At 42.0% G+C, this 20,373-nt stretch overlaps 1 protein-coding gene across 5 annotated transcripts in view; it reads right to left on the bottom strand.

Annotated features, from left to right (window-relative positions):
- Positions 1 to 2,864: 2,864 nt before the first annotated feature.
- CAMSAP2 (calmodulin regulated spectrin associated protein family member 2) overlaps positions 2,865 to 20,373 on the bottom strand; it is a 181,935-nt gene continuing 164,426 nt past the window's right edge. For all 5 annotated transcript variants that reach the window (XM_075936672.1, XM_075936673.1, XM_075936674.1 and 2 more), the window contains 3 exons: positions 9,932 to 10,047; positions 7,735 to 7,853; positions 2,865 to 5,785 (listed from right to left, as the gene is read on the bottom strand). In XM_075936672.1, the coding sequence (XP_075792787.1) occupies positions 5,480 to 5,785; positions 7,735 to 7,853; positions 9,932 to 10,047 (541 nt within the window). In that variant the 3' untranslated portion in view covers positions 2,865 to 5,479. The remainder of the gene's footprint in view (positions 5,786 to 7,734; positions 7,854 to 9,931; positions 10,048 to 20,373) is intronic.

Consider the following 20,373-nt stretch of genomic DNA (forward strand, 5'->3'; position numbering starts at 1 on the left):
CTTTGTCAAAGGCTTTCTGAAAATCTAAGTATACTATATCTACTGGATCCCCCTTGCCTGCATGTTTATTAACCCCTTCAAAGAACTCTAATAGATTAGTAAGACAGGATTTCCCTTTACAGAAACCATGTTGACTTTTGCCCAACAAATTATGTTCTTCTACATGTGTAACAATTTTATTCTTAACTATTGTTTTGACTAATTTGCCCAGTACTGATGTTAGACTTACTGGTCTGTAATTGCCAGGATCACCTCTAGAGCCCTTTTTAAACACACAGGTCTGTACTGCTGTCTGTGTGGCGAGGGGGGAAGGGAATGCAGATAGTTCTAAATAAACTAAAATAAAGGTAGTGCTCAATCATTTTGCTGTGGGTGGAGAAATAAAGGTAGTTCTAAATACCTTTGATCCCAAGACTGGTATTCTCCAAAATATAAAACTAAGAGCTGAGCCACAGTTGCTGCTGAGGTTCACCATGGTATGGAGATTTTCTGTTCCTTTCTCTCAGGAATGCCCTCTGTTTCAGGAAGTGGAGTTAGGGGGTGGTATAAATCAGCTATGTAATTTGTGAAACCCTGGAGTGAAAGTAACTTACATTTCTTATAGGTACTGTTCAGGGGTGCCATCTCAGATTTTGGTGGGGGGGGGCAACCTGTGCATGCAGTGATGGGGGGAGAAGAGAGAGAGAATGAAGGGGGCAGACTGAGGACAGAGTTTTCAGCAGTGTTACTGAGCATGTTCAGTAGAAGCCAAGCACCAAAATGGGAGAGGGGAGAACAACCCCATCCTCCCACATCATCTCTATCCAGGGGCTACTAAGGCACTGCAAAACTACTTAGTTAGCTGACAGGAGCACTGTATCTAACTGCTATATATAAAAAGAAAAATAAATATCACATCTACTCGCCTCTAATATTAACATATCCTGACATCTTGGGGCAAGTCACTAAGGGACAGTGGTTAGCATTACCATTTTAATATATATTCTTACTTTACTAGCTCTGGAGAGAGAGAAAGAGGGAGAGAGAAACCCCGTCAGGACTTCTGGGCTCTATCTCAGCTCTGGAAGGGGAATAGGGTCTAGTAGGTTACAGAGGGGGCAGATGCATTTCAGATCTATATAAATCAGAATGGCCATACTGGGTCAGACCAATGGTCCTTCTAGCCCTGTTTCTGGTCTTCCAACAGTGGCCAATACTAGGTGCTTTAGAAGGAATAAACAGAAGAGGCAATCATCATGATCCATCCCCAGTCACCTATTTTGTTTCTTTTAAATTTGCTGCTTATAAATTTAATTGGGTCAGCTAAGCTTCTTTTGTTATATTAGTGAAGGAATGAATAACATTTCCTTATTGTATTTTCTAGACATATCATATATCCTGCCACCCTTTAATCATTTATTTTCCACACTGAAAAGTCCAAGTCTTGTTAATCTTTCTGTATATGGAATCCTTATACAGAGCCACCAACTCTTCATAGCCTGAGATCCCAGCTCCCAGCCCCAGCTTTGGGGGGAAGGATGGAGTAACGGGACTGGATCAAAGCCCTGCCTCCCACCAGCCACCTTCTTACCAGTGTGCTGCATTGGGGTGTGAGAGCCACTCTTCATGCAGGATGAATACAAGCAGCAGTTAAGCTCCTTTTGGAGCTGGATAGCTGAAAAAAATAAGGACCATCCCCCAGGGCACATGCCTCATGCAAGGCTGGTCAGAAATTGAGCTAAGTAGGCAGATGGGTTTTTCTGGACATTGGTTGATGGAAGTATTTCTAGAAGCAGGATTGCATCAAAGAAGTATCTGTTGTATTCCTCAATTTCTCTTAACAGAAACAGCTCAAGATCCTGAAGTTTGGCAAACTGTTTAGAACATAAGAGGAAATGTCTCCTTCCTAAAGGGGCTATTTAGAAAGCCATTTAAGATAACTTCCTGGCGACTTAGTGTTACTTGAGTGAAGCTGAGAGAATCAGGCTCATAGAATCTCCCTTAATTTAACCAAACTGTGAGGAGAGTAAGAAATTGTATGGGCACTCTCAGATTAACAAGCATACAGTTTGCCTTTTGTAGCCAATGACATTTTCAGGTGCTCAGAATCTATGAAATTCAGGCCTTTACAATAGTTCTGCCAATTTAAAAGAAAAAATATTGACTTCAAAATTTTGGGAACAGTGATGTTATTAAAATAACTTTATAGTGTTTAATTGTCCTCATTTTTTATATTCTCAGGCTTAGAGAACTATCCAGATTCTAACTACAGGTAGTATAGTTTCATGGTGGAATTAGTATTTCTATGAAACATGTTGAAATACATAAATGAGCATCAATTTGACCTAATGTAAGTCTATTAAATAGCTTAAATAAAAATGTGCTATTTTAGAAATTCATGTTTTTATCTGAAAATGTTCTCTGAAATCTAAATTACAAATTAAAAATTCTTCAGTTCATGAGAAATAAAAATTGTTTTCAGTTCCTTTGCAAGTCATTGACAGACTTGATCTGCTACTGGTTTCCTGTCAGGGTGTTTTAAGCTCTAGAATAAATTGCCTAGGGGCCTTGTGGAATCTCCATCATTGGAGATTTTTAAGAGCAGGTTAGATAAACACCTGTTAGGGATGGTCTAAATGGTGCTTGGTCCTCCCAGGAGTACAGGGGATTAGACTTGATGACCTTTTGAGGTTCTTTGCAGTTCTATAATTCTATTATAAATGGGGGATAAAGAGAAAAATAAAAATCTGTATGTATTTTTTCAAAAATATGTAACAGTATCATCTACCACAATGAACATGTTTTGAATAGGTAGGTAAATTGATAAACATCACTTTCAGTTTATATTCAAACATAATACGAGAGAGCATGAGAAAATGTATCATTTTTGGTGTCATGCTTTTATTTAACTGAAAGGAAAAACTACACTGTACCACGTAAGTAGCAATACGACAATATTGTACAGCACACTATTTGAAAAAATATGGAAGCAGTGATCCATAGAAGTGGACAAGTAAGCACACAATACACTGTACATTTCTCAACAGTGCCCATTAAATCATAATTAAATAGCTGAATTTGGCTTTAAACAGCCAAGTGATAAAAACAGTCATACTAAAATTTTAAAAATGGTTTCAGTAGCTATTATGACTGTTATAATTTGAATTTTGCTCTGGAAACTAAGATGAATGTTTGGCAAATTCAGTCATAGAAACAACAATAATAAAGCACCAGTGTGTTGTGAAAAAAATCAATGATAAACGATAGCCTTTATGAATTTTTTTCCTTTTATATTTTTTTAAACATGACCCCAACCAAAGATACACTGTAATTAGAAAATTTATAGGCTTAAAAAGAAAAAGCATCCATCTTCACTTTTCCTGTATTGAGTAAAATTTTAAATTGTGAGCAATTAACTTTTCAGTTGCATTGTTCATATTCTACCTATAGACATTGCACATCTTTTAACCTGTAGACAAATATGAACATAATACACTGCCATATTTCAAATAATCCCCCTGGCATGTATTTTAAAATGGATGTGCATGTATTAGTGAGAAGTGCAAGTCTTCAGTCAAATCCTTGATCGGTTTTAGGAAAAAAAAAAAGTCTCTCATGATAAATAAATCTTCATAGATGTATTCACCATATCCACATCTGTTAATTCCATCCATTGGCACTTTACTCCAGCATTGACTTTTCTTAAACTAATGTTTATTATACACAAGTTCATATAACAGTAGTTGTTTGAGCTATCTAGCAGGCAGAATGTGCAAACCCTCCCCACCCATATTTAATATTTATATAATATATACACAATCTGTATACACTTGAAATAAGAGTTACTTATCCTGATCATATACATGCAAACAATAGGAATCAGCTAGCCACAAGTAGTTTTGAGCCACATACAACTTTAACATGTTTTTTAAAGTGTTCTTTTTTACAGTTTTAACAAATATACATAAATATAAGAACATAAATTATAGTAAAATATTGACACCATTTGAGAAAAAGTTGATAAACAACCCAATGCATTTATGCCTAAGGCCTTATAATAATTAAAAAAGTACTGTTCTAAACTGTTTAAAGACATCTCATTCCTGTGAATCTTTAAGTAAATGAATACATCATAGTAGTGAGGCATTATTTCTCTCTAAGAAGTTCAATGAGAGAAATATATAATTTTAGTCTCTACTCCCCATGAAACAGAATGACTTCAATAGTTATAAGTACAATACTGTCCTTATGCTTACACAGTTGTCACAACACAAACAGAACAGGATCATAAATCATTCAAATCTTTTCCTGAGAATGAGTTTGTCCCCCTCCCACCAACTAATCCTCTGGTACACAATGCCAAAAAACCACAGATTTGGGGGAGGTTTCAAGTTTGTAGTTTTTTTGGAACAGTGCTACACTGAAAATAATTATACAAAAGAAAAACATTAAGCACAATAATGACATGTAAAATAATGAAACACTTATGAAATAATAAGTTGTAAATAATACTGCACCCATTTGTAAATAAAACTGAAATACGTTCCATTGGCTATTTTCAAAAGTGTTTCTATTGTTATAAACCTGAAATATCAACTAGGTTCTTCGCCATAGTTATATTGAATGGATAAGAAATTCTTTAAATGTCATCTGTCAGAGTATGTAAAAAAGTGATTTGCTTTTTAGAAAGCTGGACAGACTGAAACCTGTAATGGATGTCTGTCTATCCACAGCAAAAATTGTTTAAGGCAGAGTTGGGTAGAACTAAGGTGAAAAGAACAGATTTACTTAGTGAATTTTGTGACTCCTGAATATTTTAGTTACTAAATAATAATTTAATCTGAAGGAAATGTCACTTTAAGCAGCTCAAAGAATTCCCTTAATATTTAGTTTAAAAAATAAACAAACCAGTTGAAATGGAACTGGAAATACAGTGTGATGAATGTTTCTGTAATCATGAGAACATACAATGAAGGTCTTTCAGAAAAAGACCAGGATGTCTTAGAATGACCACAAAATATTCTGTACCTCATAATAAACCACCTTTTTGTTTGTATTTCAGGATAGGATCCATTAGTAAAATTCAATGACATTGAAAATAATATTAAGAAAAGTGAAGGAAAAAACAGCAAGAAAATTAAATTTCAAGACAAGCACAAACACATAAGGCAACAAATGTAAAAAATGTTTTCAGTCACTACAGATAAACATTCAGTGCTTATCTAATCAAAATATAGAGCAAATATACCCTACAGTCTGTATTAGCACATAATTTCCAAACATGAATCATACATTTCCATTATCACTTGTAGTTGTATCACTTAAGTGACAAGTCTTCTAAAGTACTCCTAAATACTGTTTACATTCCAGTTGTGCATAAGAGCTTGTCCAATTTCAAGTTCTGTAAGTCTTGTTGCAACTAGAAACCTATTTTCTATAGGCAGTAAAGATGAAGTGCAATTTTACCACAAATGTCTGAAGCAAATATTTTCCCCCTCTACTATGCCTTGGTAGGTAAAAGTTTTTTAGGAGTTACTGGTCTCTTGGTTTGCCACAAATGGCTGTGAATGGTAATTGCATCAACACTGGCAGACAGCGTTTTAGCCGGTATGTGACTAAACTGTTTCCTGTCAGAGTTGTATTTATATAGTCCCTCTATCATTTTCTTTGTGATTGATTTGGGGCCTATCCCAGTCAGCTTATTGATTTCTTCAGTGTCAGGGCAGTATGTATACAGAGATCTGAACTGGCAGCCTGAATCCCGGAATAGGATTAAGAAGTTATTGGCATCAGATTTCTCCATTTCCTTGAAAAGAAAAAGAAAGACAGTGTTCACAATGTGAAATTAATATTACGTGTAGGAAACCTTCAACCCAAAGTTGTAGGAGATTTTATTTTAAATTAACATTATAGTTATATGAACTGTAGTTCATGTTGTATAACATGTTCCATAAGACTGTTTTCAGTACAGTTCCCCAACCTTCAACTATCAGGGCTGAATTTTTGCATGCTGGATATCTTAGGGATGTAAAATCCCAGTTAATTAGTTAACCTAACATTTAATAGGTCAACCAACTAAAGTGGTATATCCCTGCTGGCGCTGCAGTGGGCTTCCACCTCCTGCGCTGGGGCTGGTTCTGCTGGCTCCCAGCCTCCACACAGGGGTTGGGGCTGCTGCTGGCTCCAGGTCTGCATCCCGTCAGAGCAGCCCCTGCCTGCAGCATGCCAGGGCTCCCCATGGACAGAGATGTGATGTTTACTGGTTAACTTTTCACATCCTTAGACTGTCTCAGGAAGAATTTTCATTTATTTAAATAAAAAATTAAGCCATTACAGTTCAGCTTTTCCTAAGGACATAAGGGAAAATAACTGTGGGGGTTTTTTTTTGGAGGGGGAGGTTAAAAATTATTACGACTGTTTAATTGAGAAGCTCTAGCACCTCCACACTTGGAAATCGGAATTTGCAAGGGAGGTTGCCCTAATGTTAAACATGTTCTTGTTGCCATTCCCTGAAAATCTACCCCGATTTGGCCAATCTATACGTTTCTGAAAAACTGCAGTTAGTACATATTCAATAGAGGTTTGTTAAGAGGCTGTAGGCATTTATGATCTAAAGATCCCAGCTGCACATATCACACATCTGAAACAACTCCTCCTACATGCTGATCTGACTGAACAGGCACAATCATCACCAAGTGACTGAGCCTGCTCCATTCTAGGGCTGCAGGAGCTGAGCATGACTTTCTGTGCAGCTGTTCCTCCATACTTCTGGGAGCTGTATGGTGCCAGGCACCAATACTGCCAACAGGGAGACTATTCCCCCCCCCCATGCTCTAGGAGCCCCTTCTGCTGACATGAATACAGAAAAGTGAGCAAAAGAGGCAGGGGAGAGGGCAGAGGGCCTTATCTATGGGAGCACCTACCCCTCCAGAATCTGGAATTGAACACAGGATTGTAAGTCTTGACATGGCTCTGCTCTCAGCAAACAGCTGTAAGGCTACTAGCAAAGGTATGTGTCATACCACTCTGCTGATCAGTGTACATTAAGGATAAAAGTTTGCTATCACTACCAATTGCTCAATTATCTTAAAGATTAACAAAACAAGTAGATGGTATCAGGAGCTTTTGTGGGTATAACCCACTTCTTGTTCCCACGAAAGCGCATGAAACCATCTACATGTTTTGTTAGTCTTTAAGGTGCTGCTAGACGATTTGTTGTTGACTAAGTTTTTCCAGTTACAGGCTAACTCGGCTACCCCTCTGAAGCTTTCCATTATCTTAAGTAGTAGAAACGGGGGCTGTGGAGCTAAAGGTCTCAACTCTGCTGATGATCCACATAGGTTTAATAAAATGTGAATTGTTCTTTTTTGCTTGCTTTTAAAAACAACTTAGAAAATAATGTTTTAAAGACCACAAAATGTGTCAAAAGAATGTTATGGTGCTAAATCAAACATTTAAGTTAGCAAATGCCAAAATTAAGATTGTTTGTGCATATAATTAATTCAGTTTCTCTAAGCATAATACTACAATACTCTTAAATTACACAATCATATACAATTGTTTCCATAATACCCCTTGATCTTTTGGGCCTTCAGGCTAGGGATTACAGACTACTTTAGCCATCCACAAAGCATTTACACAGCCTGGGGGAGGAAGATTTCTTTCCACGCTTCCCTCCATCCTAACATGCCTCCCGTGTCCAAATGAGGCTGGATTTAAATTTTTTTTTTTTAATTAGAGGGAAAATACCCTTACCTCCAGTATTTTTTTCTTCTGACCTTCATTTACTTTTCCAGCCAAGCAACAATGTGCCAGAGCATTCTGAATAATATGCTTATTGGATTTTGCACTGGGTTCTTTATAGAGTTTAGGGCCTATGAAACAGAATTGACAAATCAGCTAAGTTATTCAGTAATTTATACAGAAAGCAGTCCTGAACACTATTAAATACTTTTTCCATATATCATTTGTGCCTGTAACAATACAATCCTAGCACCCACAAAAAAAAAATAAGTAGAGATCAGATCTGTTAACCACATATTTGGATTCCCTATTCTTCTGTTACTGAATCAAAGAATTATATATCAATATAATGCATACTGCTGTCAAGTGAAAAAATATTTTTAAAATATTACTAGATTCACTCAACAATTTATCTTTCAGCATTAGAGCATCTTGAAAAAGCCTTATAAAAGTTGTTCACGTGATCATATACTAATGACGAAATGCCTTGTATGGTGGGAAAAAAATCCTTTAGCTAACTAGGAGGAGGAGTAGCTTAATTTCTTCCTCTGCACCTCGTTTTCAAGGGGGAGACAGACAACACTGAATTGCTGCTGTGTTTAGAGTCACTGTCCGCCTGCCTTCTGGGATTGGAGGTGTTGTGGAATCCCAGCTGTGTCTTGCCCACAGTGAAGGCAAAAGGGCTTGGTGCTGATTATGACAGGTCATGCAAGACTGCCTGAAGGGCTTGTTTTATCAGAAATTACTAGAAACTGGCTCTGCAGGGTATATAGTGTACATATATGAGCTGTAGAGAAGTTGATAGTATTCACCTCTTGATGACTAATGGATGACCCAAAAGCCATAAACTGGAAGAAAATAGTACAGCAGAAAGTTTAACCAAAAGCCTCCTTTCCAGATGAAAAATGTATTTTTGTGGAAAAAGTGTTCTTTGCAATGAGGGGAGAATATAACCTAAACTGACATCAAAGCAACATGTGAAGCTTAAGAACCAGACGGCCCCTATAAAACATTTGATTCTTCATCCTGACAATTATTTTGAGGGACTGGTCAATAGAGAATAGATTAAGAATAGATTAATCTTCCTATTTGAGTCAAGACTCTTTGAAAGGAGGCATAGGACTAATAAAAGGGACCATAGTCTTAGAGGCCATGAATAATTTAAAGTCAAAATTAATTTTCACCATCTAAGATTACCTAATTGACTGTTTGAGGGGAGAACAGAATCAATGGAAAAAATGCAAGAAATATGAGTATTCAATATTGCATAGCAAACCCCCCAAATTGAGTGCCTTAAAAAAATCATACTGCATATAAAAATAAAGTCTGAAAACTTAAAGTACAAACAAAATTAAAAAATCCAACTTTTAGACAATGGGTTTTGTTGATAGAATTAAAGGAGACAATCTAAGTCCAGTATTAGTACCTGTATTAGATTTAATTCTGAGGCGATGCGAGGAATCGATTATGTTGGTTGAAAATGATCTCAAAGATTGGTAGATAAGTACTGTGCAGTATCTATATTTTAAATTTGGTCTCTTCTATAGTTATTGTAGTAGTGTTGAAAGAAAATAGTTTATTTTCAGAACATAAACATTTCCCAGCATAGTTACACAGCCTTATAGATCTAAATTCACCTCAAGGGCTTGTTTATCTACAATACTTGCTGATATTTCAGACCTATTTGCCAGACTTAGTGATAATACATGGAAAAAAAACAGATTTTATAATAATAATTCCCAACATTCTGTAATATCACATGCTACACACAAAACAAAAAGGGGATGAAAATGCTCTGATGTTAGACTCATAGGCCACTGAAATATTAGAAGTAAGGCAGCAGAAAGTTTTAAATAAATCTTTAGTTTTTAAAGAGGTATCTTCTTTGAAACAAGATGTACACTATGGTAGGGTTGGGTTAAAAATTTTTCAAATTCTTTTATATTTAAGTTTATATTAGTGAACAGATGTTTTCTTCTATGGCAATTATATTTTTCTGTTTGAAACTTTTGGTTACAAACTGATCCCATATTTTCTATAGTCTTTGTTCCTCCTGTTACAAAAATAATTTAAAAAATACATGCATAAAATTACTTATGTGAGTGTTTGTGGGATTTGGCCTAAATTTGTAGTTTAGTCTATTTATTTAAATCTACCTCATTTCCTACTGAATCAATATTTTTATTGTAAGAATATTACCAATACAGACCTGTGTATTCTGTAGCAGAAGCCACTGAAGAAGTTGTAGATGCATTTTCCCAATCTTTTTCCCCATTGCGACTACCACAACGACTTGGAGATAAGAATCCTTCCACAGACTCAGACCTATGAAATGTACAAAAATATGTTTTCCTTTCAGGACTGAGTAGACTGAAAATCCCACTTATTTTCAGCAGAGTGGCTTTTTAACATCAAAAGAAAAACTTATATGTTACAAGTTGAACCTCCATAATCTTGACTTCCCTAATCTGGAAACACCTGTGGTACGAACATAGTGGCTGTGTCTACACTGGCAAGTTATTCTGGAAAATCAGCCACTTTTCCGGAAAAACTTGCCAGCTGTCTACACTGGCCGCTTGAATTTCCGGAAAAGCACTGACAATCTAATGTAAAATCATCAGTGCTTTTCCGGAAAAGGGCCAGTGTAGACAGCACAGTAGTGTTTTCCGCAAAAAAGCCCTGATCGCAAAAATGACGATCGGGGCTTTTTTGCGGAAAAGTGCGTCTAGATTGGCCATGGACGCTTTTCCGGAAAAAGTGCTTTTCCGGAAAAGTGTCCTGCCAATCTAGACGCGCTTTTCCGAAAATGCTTTTAACGGAAAACTTTTCCGTTAAAAGCATTTCCGGAAAATCATCCCAGTGTAGACGTAGCCAGTCTGTGGTCCCTGTGGGAGAACCCATGGGTACAAACTGGCAGACTGAGGCCAGGAGTATTGACAGACTGAGGGTATGTCTACACTACAAAGTTAATTCGAACTAACGGACGTTAGTTCAAATTAACTTTGATAGGCGCTACACTAGCGCTCCGCTAGTTCGAACTTAATTCAAACTAGCGGAGCTCTTAGTTCGAACTAGGTAAACCTCATTTTACGTGGACTAAGCCTAGTTCGAACTTACTAGTTCGAATTAAGGGGGGTTTAGCCCCTTAATTCGAACTAGTGGGAGGCTAGCCCTCCCCAGCGTTCCCTGGTGGCCACTCTGGCCAACACCAGGGAAACTCGTCTGCCCCCCTCCCAGCCCCGGACCCCTTAAAGGGGCACGGGCTGGCTACGGTGCCCATGCCAGGTGCAAGCCTGCCAGCACCCAGCCAGCAGACCCTGCACCTGGCACGGCTTGATCCAGCCACCTGATGCCCCCCAGCCCTCCCCCAATTCCTGGGACCAGGCTGGCGGCTCCCGGGAGCTTGCCCAGGACCGCGAGAGGCGGGCACCCGCCTGGTCCAGTGCAGACATCGTGGACCTCGTCCACAACCTCCGCACTAGGCACAGGAAAGCGGCCGTCTAGGGCAGGAGAGCTGCCAGCCTGGCCACCCAGGAGCAGGTCTGCATGAAAATCAAGGTGGTCCACTGAGACCCCCGACCCTGAGCTTAGAATGGCCGTACTGGGTCAGACCAAAGGTCCATCTAGCCCAGTAGCCTGTCTGCCGACAGCGGCCAACCCTAGGGACCCTGGAGGGGATGGACCAAAGACAGTGACCAAGCCATTTGTCTTGTGCCATCCCTCTCCAGCCTTCCACAAACTTCGGGCAGGGACACCACTCCTACCCCCTGGCTAATACCACTCCATGGACCCAACCTCCATGAATTGATCTCACTTCTCTTTAAACTCTGTTCTAGTTCTAGTCTTCACAGCCTCCTGCAGCAAGGAGTTCCACAGGTTGACTATTTGCTTTGTGAAGAAGAACTTTCTGTTATTAGTTTGAAGCCTGCTACCCATTCCTTTCCTTTGGTGTCCTCTAGTCCTTCTATTATGGGAACTAATGAAGAACTTTTCTGTATGCACCCTCTCCACCCCACTCATGCTTTTATAGACCTCTATCATATCCCCCCTCCATCTCCTCTTTTCTAAGCTGAAAAGTCCCCCAGTTTTGTTCAATAAAGAGAGATTCTATTTTTGAACACAATTGTCCTTTATTTTGTACATCAGGAGGGGGGCTAGGGAGGGGTAAGTGGAAGGAGGTGAGGGAGGAATGGGGTACGAGCCCCTGATGGGAAGGACTGGGCTGGCTCTGCGGGCTTCTGGGGGTGGAACCTCTCCTGCAGCCCCGCACTGAGGAACAGGGGACAGCCCAGGCCCAGCTGGCAGAGGAAGCCCCGCCCCTCCGACCCTGCTGGGCATGCTCCCAGCAGCGGCCGGGTATAAAGGCAGAAGGAGCCCTGCAGTCAAGGAGGCCTCAGGGTGAGGGAGGAGACCAGGCCGGACCTGTGTTCCTGCAACAGCTGGGACCAGAGGTGCCGCTCGTACCTGACATGGAGAAAACAGCCGCTGACCCAGGACCTCGGGAGCGCGCCCACAACCCCGGCAGGTACTGCCTCAGAGGCGAAAGGGCCCCAGGGGAACCGGGGAGTGGTAGGAAGCAGCCCAGGGCAAGGGCTGCAAATTGTGGCTCGGCGTGTATCAGCCGGATTCCCCGCCAAGCCGGCAGGAGCCATAGACCCTGCCTAAAGGGCCCTGGGCTGGGACCCGGTGGAGAGGGAGGGCCCGGGTCCCCCTACCACACAGGCCCCCCCTCGGATAACCAAGGCTGGGGCCAGGAGACGCTTCCCAGGAGGAATAGGCCTCTTATACCGTATAACCCCTGATAGAGGGGCCTGGACTTTTGCCTTGAGACATTGTATACCATATATCCCCTGATAGAGGGGCCTGGACTTTTACGTTGGAACTTTGGGGGTACTGCGTAGACCCAGTAAGAGGGGGCCGAAACCCCTGACAGGGGCGTAGCCCTTGACACCCCCCAATTGCTCCCTCTCCCCAGATGGCAGCCTGCGGCAAGTGCAGCCGGTCTGATGGCCGAGTGCTGTGATGTGCCCAGTGTGGGTACTCTGGGCAATCCAAGCCAGGACTGCTTTGCAAGCGGGGCACCCCTGAGAACTGTCTGTCCGGGGTGGGGGTTGGGTCCCTTTAAGCACAGCCCTCGGCTAGCCTGACACAGCAGCTCCACGCTCTAAGTCCTCATCTGATGCCCTGCCGGCACTGCTTCCGGCCATCTTTAACCCCGGTTCAGGGTCCACTCTGTGTGGACATGCTAATTCGAACTAGATTTTTTGGCTGGATGCGTTAGTTCGAATTAGCTTAGTTCGAATTAACTAATTCGAACTAAGTTAGTTCGAATTAGCACTGCAGTGTAGACATACCCTAGGAGACCAGGAGAGTGGAGCCCCTGACTGCTGGAGAAAAACAAGGCAGCCAACGACCTTAAGAACGTGCAGTTCTGGGCTGGCACTGATCTCCCTTGATCTGGCAAGTCCCTGGTTTGGGACCAGTCAGGTCCCCAGGATGCTGGACCAGGGAGATTCAATTTGTATTGTGATAGAAGACAGCAGGATATGTAATGCAGATTAAAAGCTGAAATGCCAACAGAAGAATGAGAGGAGCAACTCCATACATTTATCTTCTGTTGCATGTATTATTTAAAGTGTTCGAAAACACTATTACTAAGAGTAATAGTACAGATTGGACCTCCCTGGTCCAGCACTGTCGGGACCTGCCCGGTCCAGAATGGGAGAATTTTCCAGACTACGGGGAGGTGTCTTCTGCCACTGGCGTGAGCCAGCCAACCCCCTGCCTCTGGCCCCCCTCCACTCCTCTCCAGCCAGGCTGTCCATCCTGCTGCCACCAGCCCCCCTGGCCCCAGGGCTGCCATGGGCATCTAGAGTTCTCCAGCTCCTGGCTCTGTGCTTCCCCAACTCTGCGCTTCGTGGGCAGCCGAGTTTCCCCGGTCACTGGTGGCGGCTGGGATTCTCCAGTTCCAGGCTCTGTGCTCCATGGGTGGCTGAGGTTCTCCAGCCTCCGGCCCCATGCTGCTGTGGACAGCTGGGATTCTCCAGACTCTGCCTCCATGCTGCTGCAGGCAGCTGGGATTATTCAGCGCATGGCCCCATGCTGCTGCAGGTGGCCAAGGTTTCCCGCCCTGCACTGCCGCGGGCTGCTGGGGTTGTCCGGCCCACTCTCAGCACTTTTGTGGGGCTCTGGCTCCACTGCCCCCAGCTGGGCTGCTGGCTCTCCTACCATTAGGCTTCCAGGCTCTCTGGTCCAGGAGCATCTGTGGTCCTGCTGGACCACGGATGTTGCCGCGTCAGAGAGCCGATTTTCAGAAGTTCAGCCTGTAGTATGTATGAATTTGTACACCGTAGATCAAGGAAAGAGTTCTAAAAAAGAAATCTATTATAACAGTCTTACAGAATATTGCTTGAATCGTTTAGAACTATACTGAAGAAAGCATTGGAGAACACAGTGAGAAAATCATCCTGTCAAGAGCAGGCTAAGTAGACATAAGTTTTTTGTTTTCCTATTTGTACTGTGGATGGCATTATATAGCAGTTGCCAGTAAGGGCTACTATAGTTAAGGTAGCAAAACAGTTTCTATTATAATCTGTTTTCATAAACAGTAACCTTTGGGGCTGAAACAAAACAGTTTCTATTATAATCTGTTTTCATAAACAGTAACCTTTGGGGCTGAAACAAAACAGTTTCTATTATAATCTGTTTTCATAAACAGTAATCTTTGGGGCTGAAACAATCAATACTTGATCTCCTTCAAATCAAGGGAGTCACTAGCTATAGAGCAAGAAATGGAGATCCCCTCCCTTGACTTGTTTGCCCCCCATGACTTTTCATAGGCCTGTAAGTCTTCCGCTTTTTGCCTTTCCCTACTTGGTAGGATATAATGTAATCACATACAATGTTTTATAGGGTCCCCGGCCCCTGAATTTTTATGAAATGACACCTCAATTCCAAATGTGAATATATTTATTTGTGAAAAATGTGAGGAAAATTACTTCTGCTGCATTTTTTCAGTTGAATTCTAAATTTCTTTGATTAGAACTACTGCAAATATTAGTCATGTTTAAAATTCGGCATGGATGTAGTCCTGATCAAGAGAAAGGCCTTGCTTGGTTGGAGAAATTAAGGAAAAAAGGTATTTAAAAACATTTTGAGCATATTGAACTGACATCTGGCAAAACCTTAGTAGCTAAAGAAGCTTCATTTCACTTGCAGTACCACTGTACATTCACTCTGCTCTGTCTGGGCTTGAGGGAAATTACAAAATGGATTTATAAAATTCACACAGTACAATCCTCTAAAGAAAACCCCTCCAACTCACTGACATGATGAAAAAGGGGTGAATTATGTAATTCCATCTTCTCTACCCCAACCTAAATGAATACAAATCAAGTATCTGGCAAATTCCATGCCTCTCATCAATTATTACAGTGTTCTACAACATTCTGAAAACTCAAAGCTCTGAATCAAATTTGAAGTCTCAGTAAGATTCGTGTTTCCAAATCATTTTTATTTCAGTGTAGCATATCTGTACTACAGTTGTGCATGAGTACAGATACATCCATGTGACTAATCTGGTGTAAATAAAACCACTGCAGAAAAGTCTATTTTGTCTGTAGAGTAGCTAATACGGTTAGAAAACACCTCCTCAAAGAAAAACGATAGAATCAAAACATTCCAAATGCAGAGTACATTTAATTAAAAGAATTTATTCACCACTGTGAGAAACAATGAGTCAGTGCGCAAAGCATGAAAAAAAAATGAGGCAATAGCTTATGAAAGCTACAAGGTTAGTCATAGTTAAGAAGTAAAGCACAGTGACAGTAAATACAGGATAAAGTTGGGTTAAGTCTGATCTGAGCCTCAGAATAACTACCTTTGCTTTTTCTTCTCCCTTCTCTTTTTGAATGTAATGGTATGAACTTCTGTTTATTTAATTCAAGCTTTTATTATATCATTTTCAAATGAAAACATCAGAGCCAAAAAGGAGTTTGAAGAACAGCTATCCAAAAATTCAAAAAGTAATAGTAAAATGTTTTTTAAGTACATTGGAAGCAGGAAGCCGGCTAAACAACCAGTGAGGCCCTTGGATGATCGCGATGCTAAAGGAGCACTCAAAGATGATAAAGTCATAGCGGAGAAGCTAAATGATTTTTTTGCATCAGTCTTCATGGCTAAGGATATTGGGAGATTCCCAAACCTGAGCCATTCTTTTTAGATGACAAATCTGAGGAATTGTCCCAGATTGAGAAGTCATTAGAGGAGGTTTTGGAACAAATTGATAAACTTAACAGTAACAAGTCACCAGGACTAGATGGCATTCACCCAAGAGTTCTGAAAGAACTTAAATGGAAAATTGCAGAATTATTAACTGTGGTTTGTAACCTATCCTTTAAATCAGCTTCTGTACGTAATGACTGGAAGATAGCTAACGTGACGCCAATATTTAAAAGGGGCTATAGAGGTGTACTGGCAATTACAGATGGGTAAGTCTAATGCCAGTACCGGGCAAATTAGTTGAAACTATAGTAAAGAATAAAATTGTCAGACATATATGGATAAATATAATTTGTTGGGGGAAAAGTCAACATGGTTTCTGTAAAGTGAAATCATGCCTTACTAATCTGCTAGAGTTCTTTGAGGGGACCAACATACATGTGGACAAGGGGAATCCAGTGGATATAGTGTACTTAGATTTCCAGAAAGCAGGTCCCCCACCAAAGGCTCTTACATAAATTAAGTTGTCATGGGATAAGAGGGAAGGACCTTTCGTGGACTGATAATTGGTTAAAAGACAGGAAACAAAGGGTAGGAATAAATGGTAAGTTTTCTGAGGGGAGACAGGTAACTAGTGGGGTCCCCCAAGGGTCTGTCCTGGGACCCATCCTATTCAACTTAGTTATATATGATCTAAAGAAAGGGGTCAACAGTGGGATGGTAAAATGTGCAGATGATACCAAACTGCTCAAGATAGTTAAGACCAAAGCAGACTGTGAAGAACTTCAAAAAGATCTCACCAAACTAAGGGTATGTCTAGACTACATGCCTCTGTCGCCAGAGGCATGTAAATTAGACTACTTGACATAGTCAATAAAGCCGGGAGTTAAATATCCCCGGCTTCATTAAAATAAAAATGTCCGCCGCACTGTGCCGGCTCAGCTGATCGTCGGCACAGCGCAGCAGTCAAGACGCGGATTGGTCAACAGGGAATGCCTTTGTCGACGGCTCCCTTATGCCTCGTGAAACAAGGTTTACAGGAGCGGTCGACAAAGGCGTTCCCTGTCGACTGATCTGTGTCTTCACTGTTGTGCTGTGCCAACGATCAGCTGAGCCAGCACAGCGAGGCGGACATTTTTATTTTAATGAAGCCGGGAATATTTAAATCCCGGCTTCACTGACTATGTCGGGTAGTCTAATTTACATGCCTCTGTTGCCAGAGGCATGTAGTCTAGACATATCCTAAGTGACTGGGCAACAAAATGGCAAATGAAATTAAGTGAACATAAGAACCGCCATACTGGGTCAGACCAAAGGTCCATCCAGCTCAGTATCCTGTCTGACAACAGTGGCCTATACCAGGTGCCCCAGAAGGAGTGAACCGAACAGGTAATGATCAACCCATCTCTCTCCTGTCATCCATCTCCACCCTCTGACAAACAGAGACTAGGGACACCATTCCTTACCCATCCTGGATAATAGCCATTAATGGACTTAACCTCCATGAATTTATCTAGTTCTCTTTTAAACCTTGTTATAGTCTTAGCCTTCACAACCTCCTAAGGCAAGGAGTTCCACAGGTTGACTATGTGCTATATGAAGAAGAACTTCCTTTTATTTGTTTTAAATCTGCTGCCAAAAAACCTGGGAAACAAAATGGCAAATGAACTTCGGCAACAAAATGGAAAATAAAATTTAATGTTGATAAATGTAAAGTAATGCACACTGAAAAAAAATAATCCTAATTATACATACCATATGATGGGGACTAATTTGGCGTCAACTACTCAAGAGAGAGATCTTGGAGTCATTGTGAATAGTTCTCTGAAAACATCCACTCAGTGTGCAGAGGCAGTCAAAAAAGCAAATAGAATGTTAGGAATCATTGTAGGTATGTCTAAACTACATCCCTTTTTCGATAAAGGGATGTAAATTAGACATATTGAAATTGTAAATGAAGCCAGGATTTGAATTTCCCGTACTTCATTTGCATAATGGTTGCCACGGCTTTTTTCCCGAAAAGCTGCTTTTCGAAAAAAACTCGCGGTCAAGATGGGGATCTTTCGACAGAAAAAAAAAAAAAAAAAGCCACGGCCACTATTATGCAAACGAAGCGTGCGAAATTCAAATCCTGGCTTCATTTACAATTTTGATATGTTTAATTTACATCCCTTTATCGAAAAAGGGATGTAGTTTAGACATATCCTAAAAGAGGAACAGAGAATAAGACGAAAAAATATCTTATTGTCTCTATAGAAAACCGTGGTATGGTACGCCGACATCTTGAATACTGCATACAGATGTGGTTGCCTCATCTCAAAAGAGATATATTGGCACTGGAAAAGGTTCAGAAAAGGGCAACAAAAATGTTTAGGGGTTTGGAAAGGGTCCCATATGAAGAGAGATTAAAAAGACTTGGACTTTTCAGCTTAGAAAAGAGGAGACTAAGAGGGATATGATAGTGGTCTATAAAATCATGACTGGTGTGGAAAAAATGAATATGGACAAGTTATTTACTTATATTCCCACAATATAAGAAGTAGGGGGTCACCAAATGAAATTAACAGGCAGCTGGTTTAAAATAAACAAAAGGAAGTTTTTCTGCACTCAGCACACAGTTAACCTGTGGAACTCCTTGCCGGAGGATGCTGTGAAGGCTAAAACTTTAATAGGGTTCAAAAAAGAACTAGATAAGATTCATAGATGCTAGGTCCATCAATGGCTATTAGCCAGGATGGGTAGGAATGGTGGCCCTAGCCTCTGTTCCTCTGGAGGTGGAAGATAGGGGAGGGATCACATGAGGATTAGCTATTGTGATCCCTCCCTCCGGGACATCTGGTATTAGCCACTGTCAGCAGACAGGATACTGGGCTATATGGACCTTTGGTCTGACCTAGTATTGCCGTTCTTATGTTCTAAGTGGTTTTTAGCTCACAATACATTCTGGTATTGACCTCCCGACTACATTTGTGCAGCCACCAAAAAAAAAAAAAAAAAAACAGAAAACAAAAATCCCTATAAAAAAGTACGATGGCATATAAGCTGATAGCATATGAACAAAGAATCTACAGGTTGAGGCCAAAGCTCAAGTAGATGATTTAAAGAGAGCACAGATTAAAAACATCCAGTGGATGTGCTCGTTGCACTTGTTCACAGCTGCCCAAGCAGCTTAATTAGCAGCACTTGTGAAGTTCTTCATCAGCTGACCATGTTGGGTTGACAAACTTTCTGAAGTGGCATGCCAAGATTTAAGCCTCCTGCCCCGGGCCATGCTGCCCTCCTGGGTGTGGGGGAGGGGCTCTCTGGACTGCACACCACACTTGGTCTCCTGCCCTGAACTCTGCTCCAGCTTTTCCTGTGGGGAGGGGAGGAGCAGCACACATGCACTTCCCCAGAAGCTGAATGCAGTGTGGAGTCTCAGAGCTGCTCCCTCCCCTCACAAAGCCAGCACTGCCTCCCCGCACAAAGCCAGCAATCTTGCGGGGGGGGGCATGATGCTGGAACACCAGCACATGCTGAGTGTCTGCCAGGAGGGAGGGTGCAGGAGCAAGGCAGGGTGTAGGTGCAAGCTTGGAGTGTCGGGTCTCGGCGGGGGGACAGGAGATGAGCGAGAGGGATTGGGGTGCAGGACTCTGGGCATGAGGGGAGGGAGTTTACCTGTCTTTGTGCCCCCGTTGCTCCCAATGGCAGGAGTGGGGAAAGCTGTGGCCAGCGTGTCACTGTGCTGCCTTTCCCCCAGCGGGGTGGGGAAGAAAGCGCCAACCTTCCCTACCAGACCAGCTTGCGGAGAGAGGCAGAGCAAATGGCTCCATGCTGAGGGAACAGCACACGAAGCCGCTTGCTCTGCCTCTGCGAGCAGGGTGTGGACACCTCCTGCAGAACAGGGACCAGCTGGAGCCAGGCGTTCCCGCCCGTCCCTGGTGTCATTTGCCCCACCCCACCCTTGTGCCCTGGCCTGACTGCAGGGGAGGGTGGGAGGGAGTTGAACCAGTGATGGTGGTGGTGGGAGGGAGAGAGGCTCCCTGCGCCTTGGGATGAGTGCAGCTCTCATCCCCACCACCTAGGTAGCCCCAGGGGAGGCAGCAACCCCATATCTTCCTCCCACACGCTGAAGTTCCAAGCAGGCTGCCCCACACCTCCCTCCCCTCATGTGCGCATCAAGCACTGGAACAAGGGAAATGGGCATCAGGAGCAGCCTGTAGCACGTGCGAATCACTCACAGAGCCGCAATAAATAAAAACTGTTGACTGACTCTCGAAGGGGGGGTGTTGGGGAGGCGAGCAGCGCAGCTTGAGCCTTCTCGGTGTCCATATCTCCGGCTCCTGTGACTGGCCAGACACCGTGCTCAGCTGAGTGCAGCTGCTCGGGACATTTGAAAGGGTCTGGCACGCAGGAATCAGCTTATTTTTGCACCTCGTGGCAGCACGGTGA

This window comes from Pelodiscus sinensis, chromosome 9, assembly GCF_049634645.1.
Source record: "Pelodiscus sinensis isolate JC-2024 chromosome 9, ASM4963464v1, whole genome shotgun sequence".
In the NCBI taxonomy this organism is placed as follows: Eukaryota; Metazoa; Chordata; order Testudines; family Trionychidae; genus Pelodiscus; species Pelodiscus sinensis.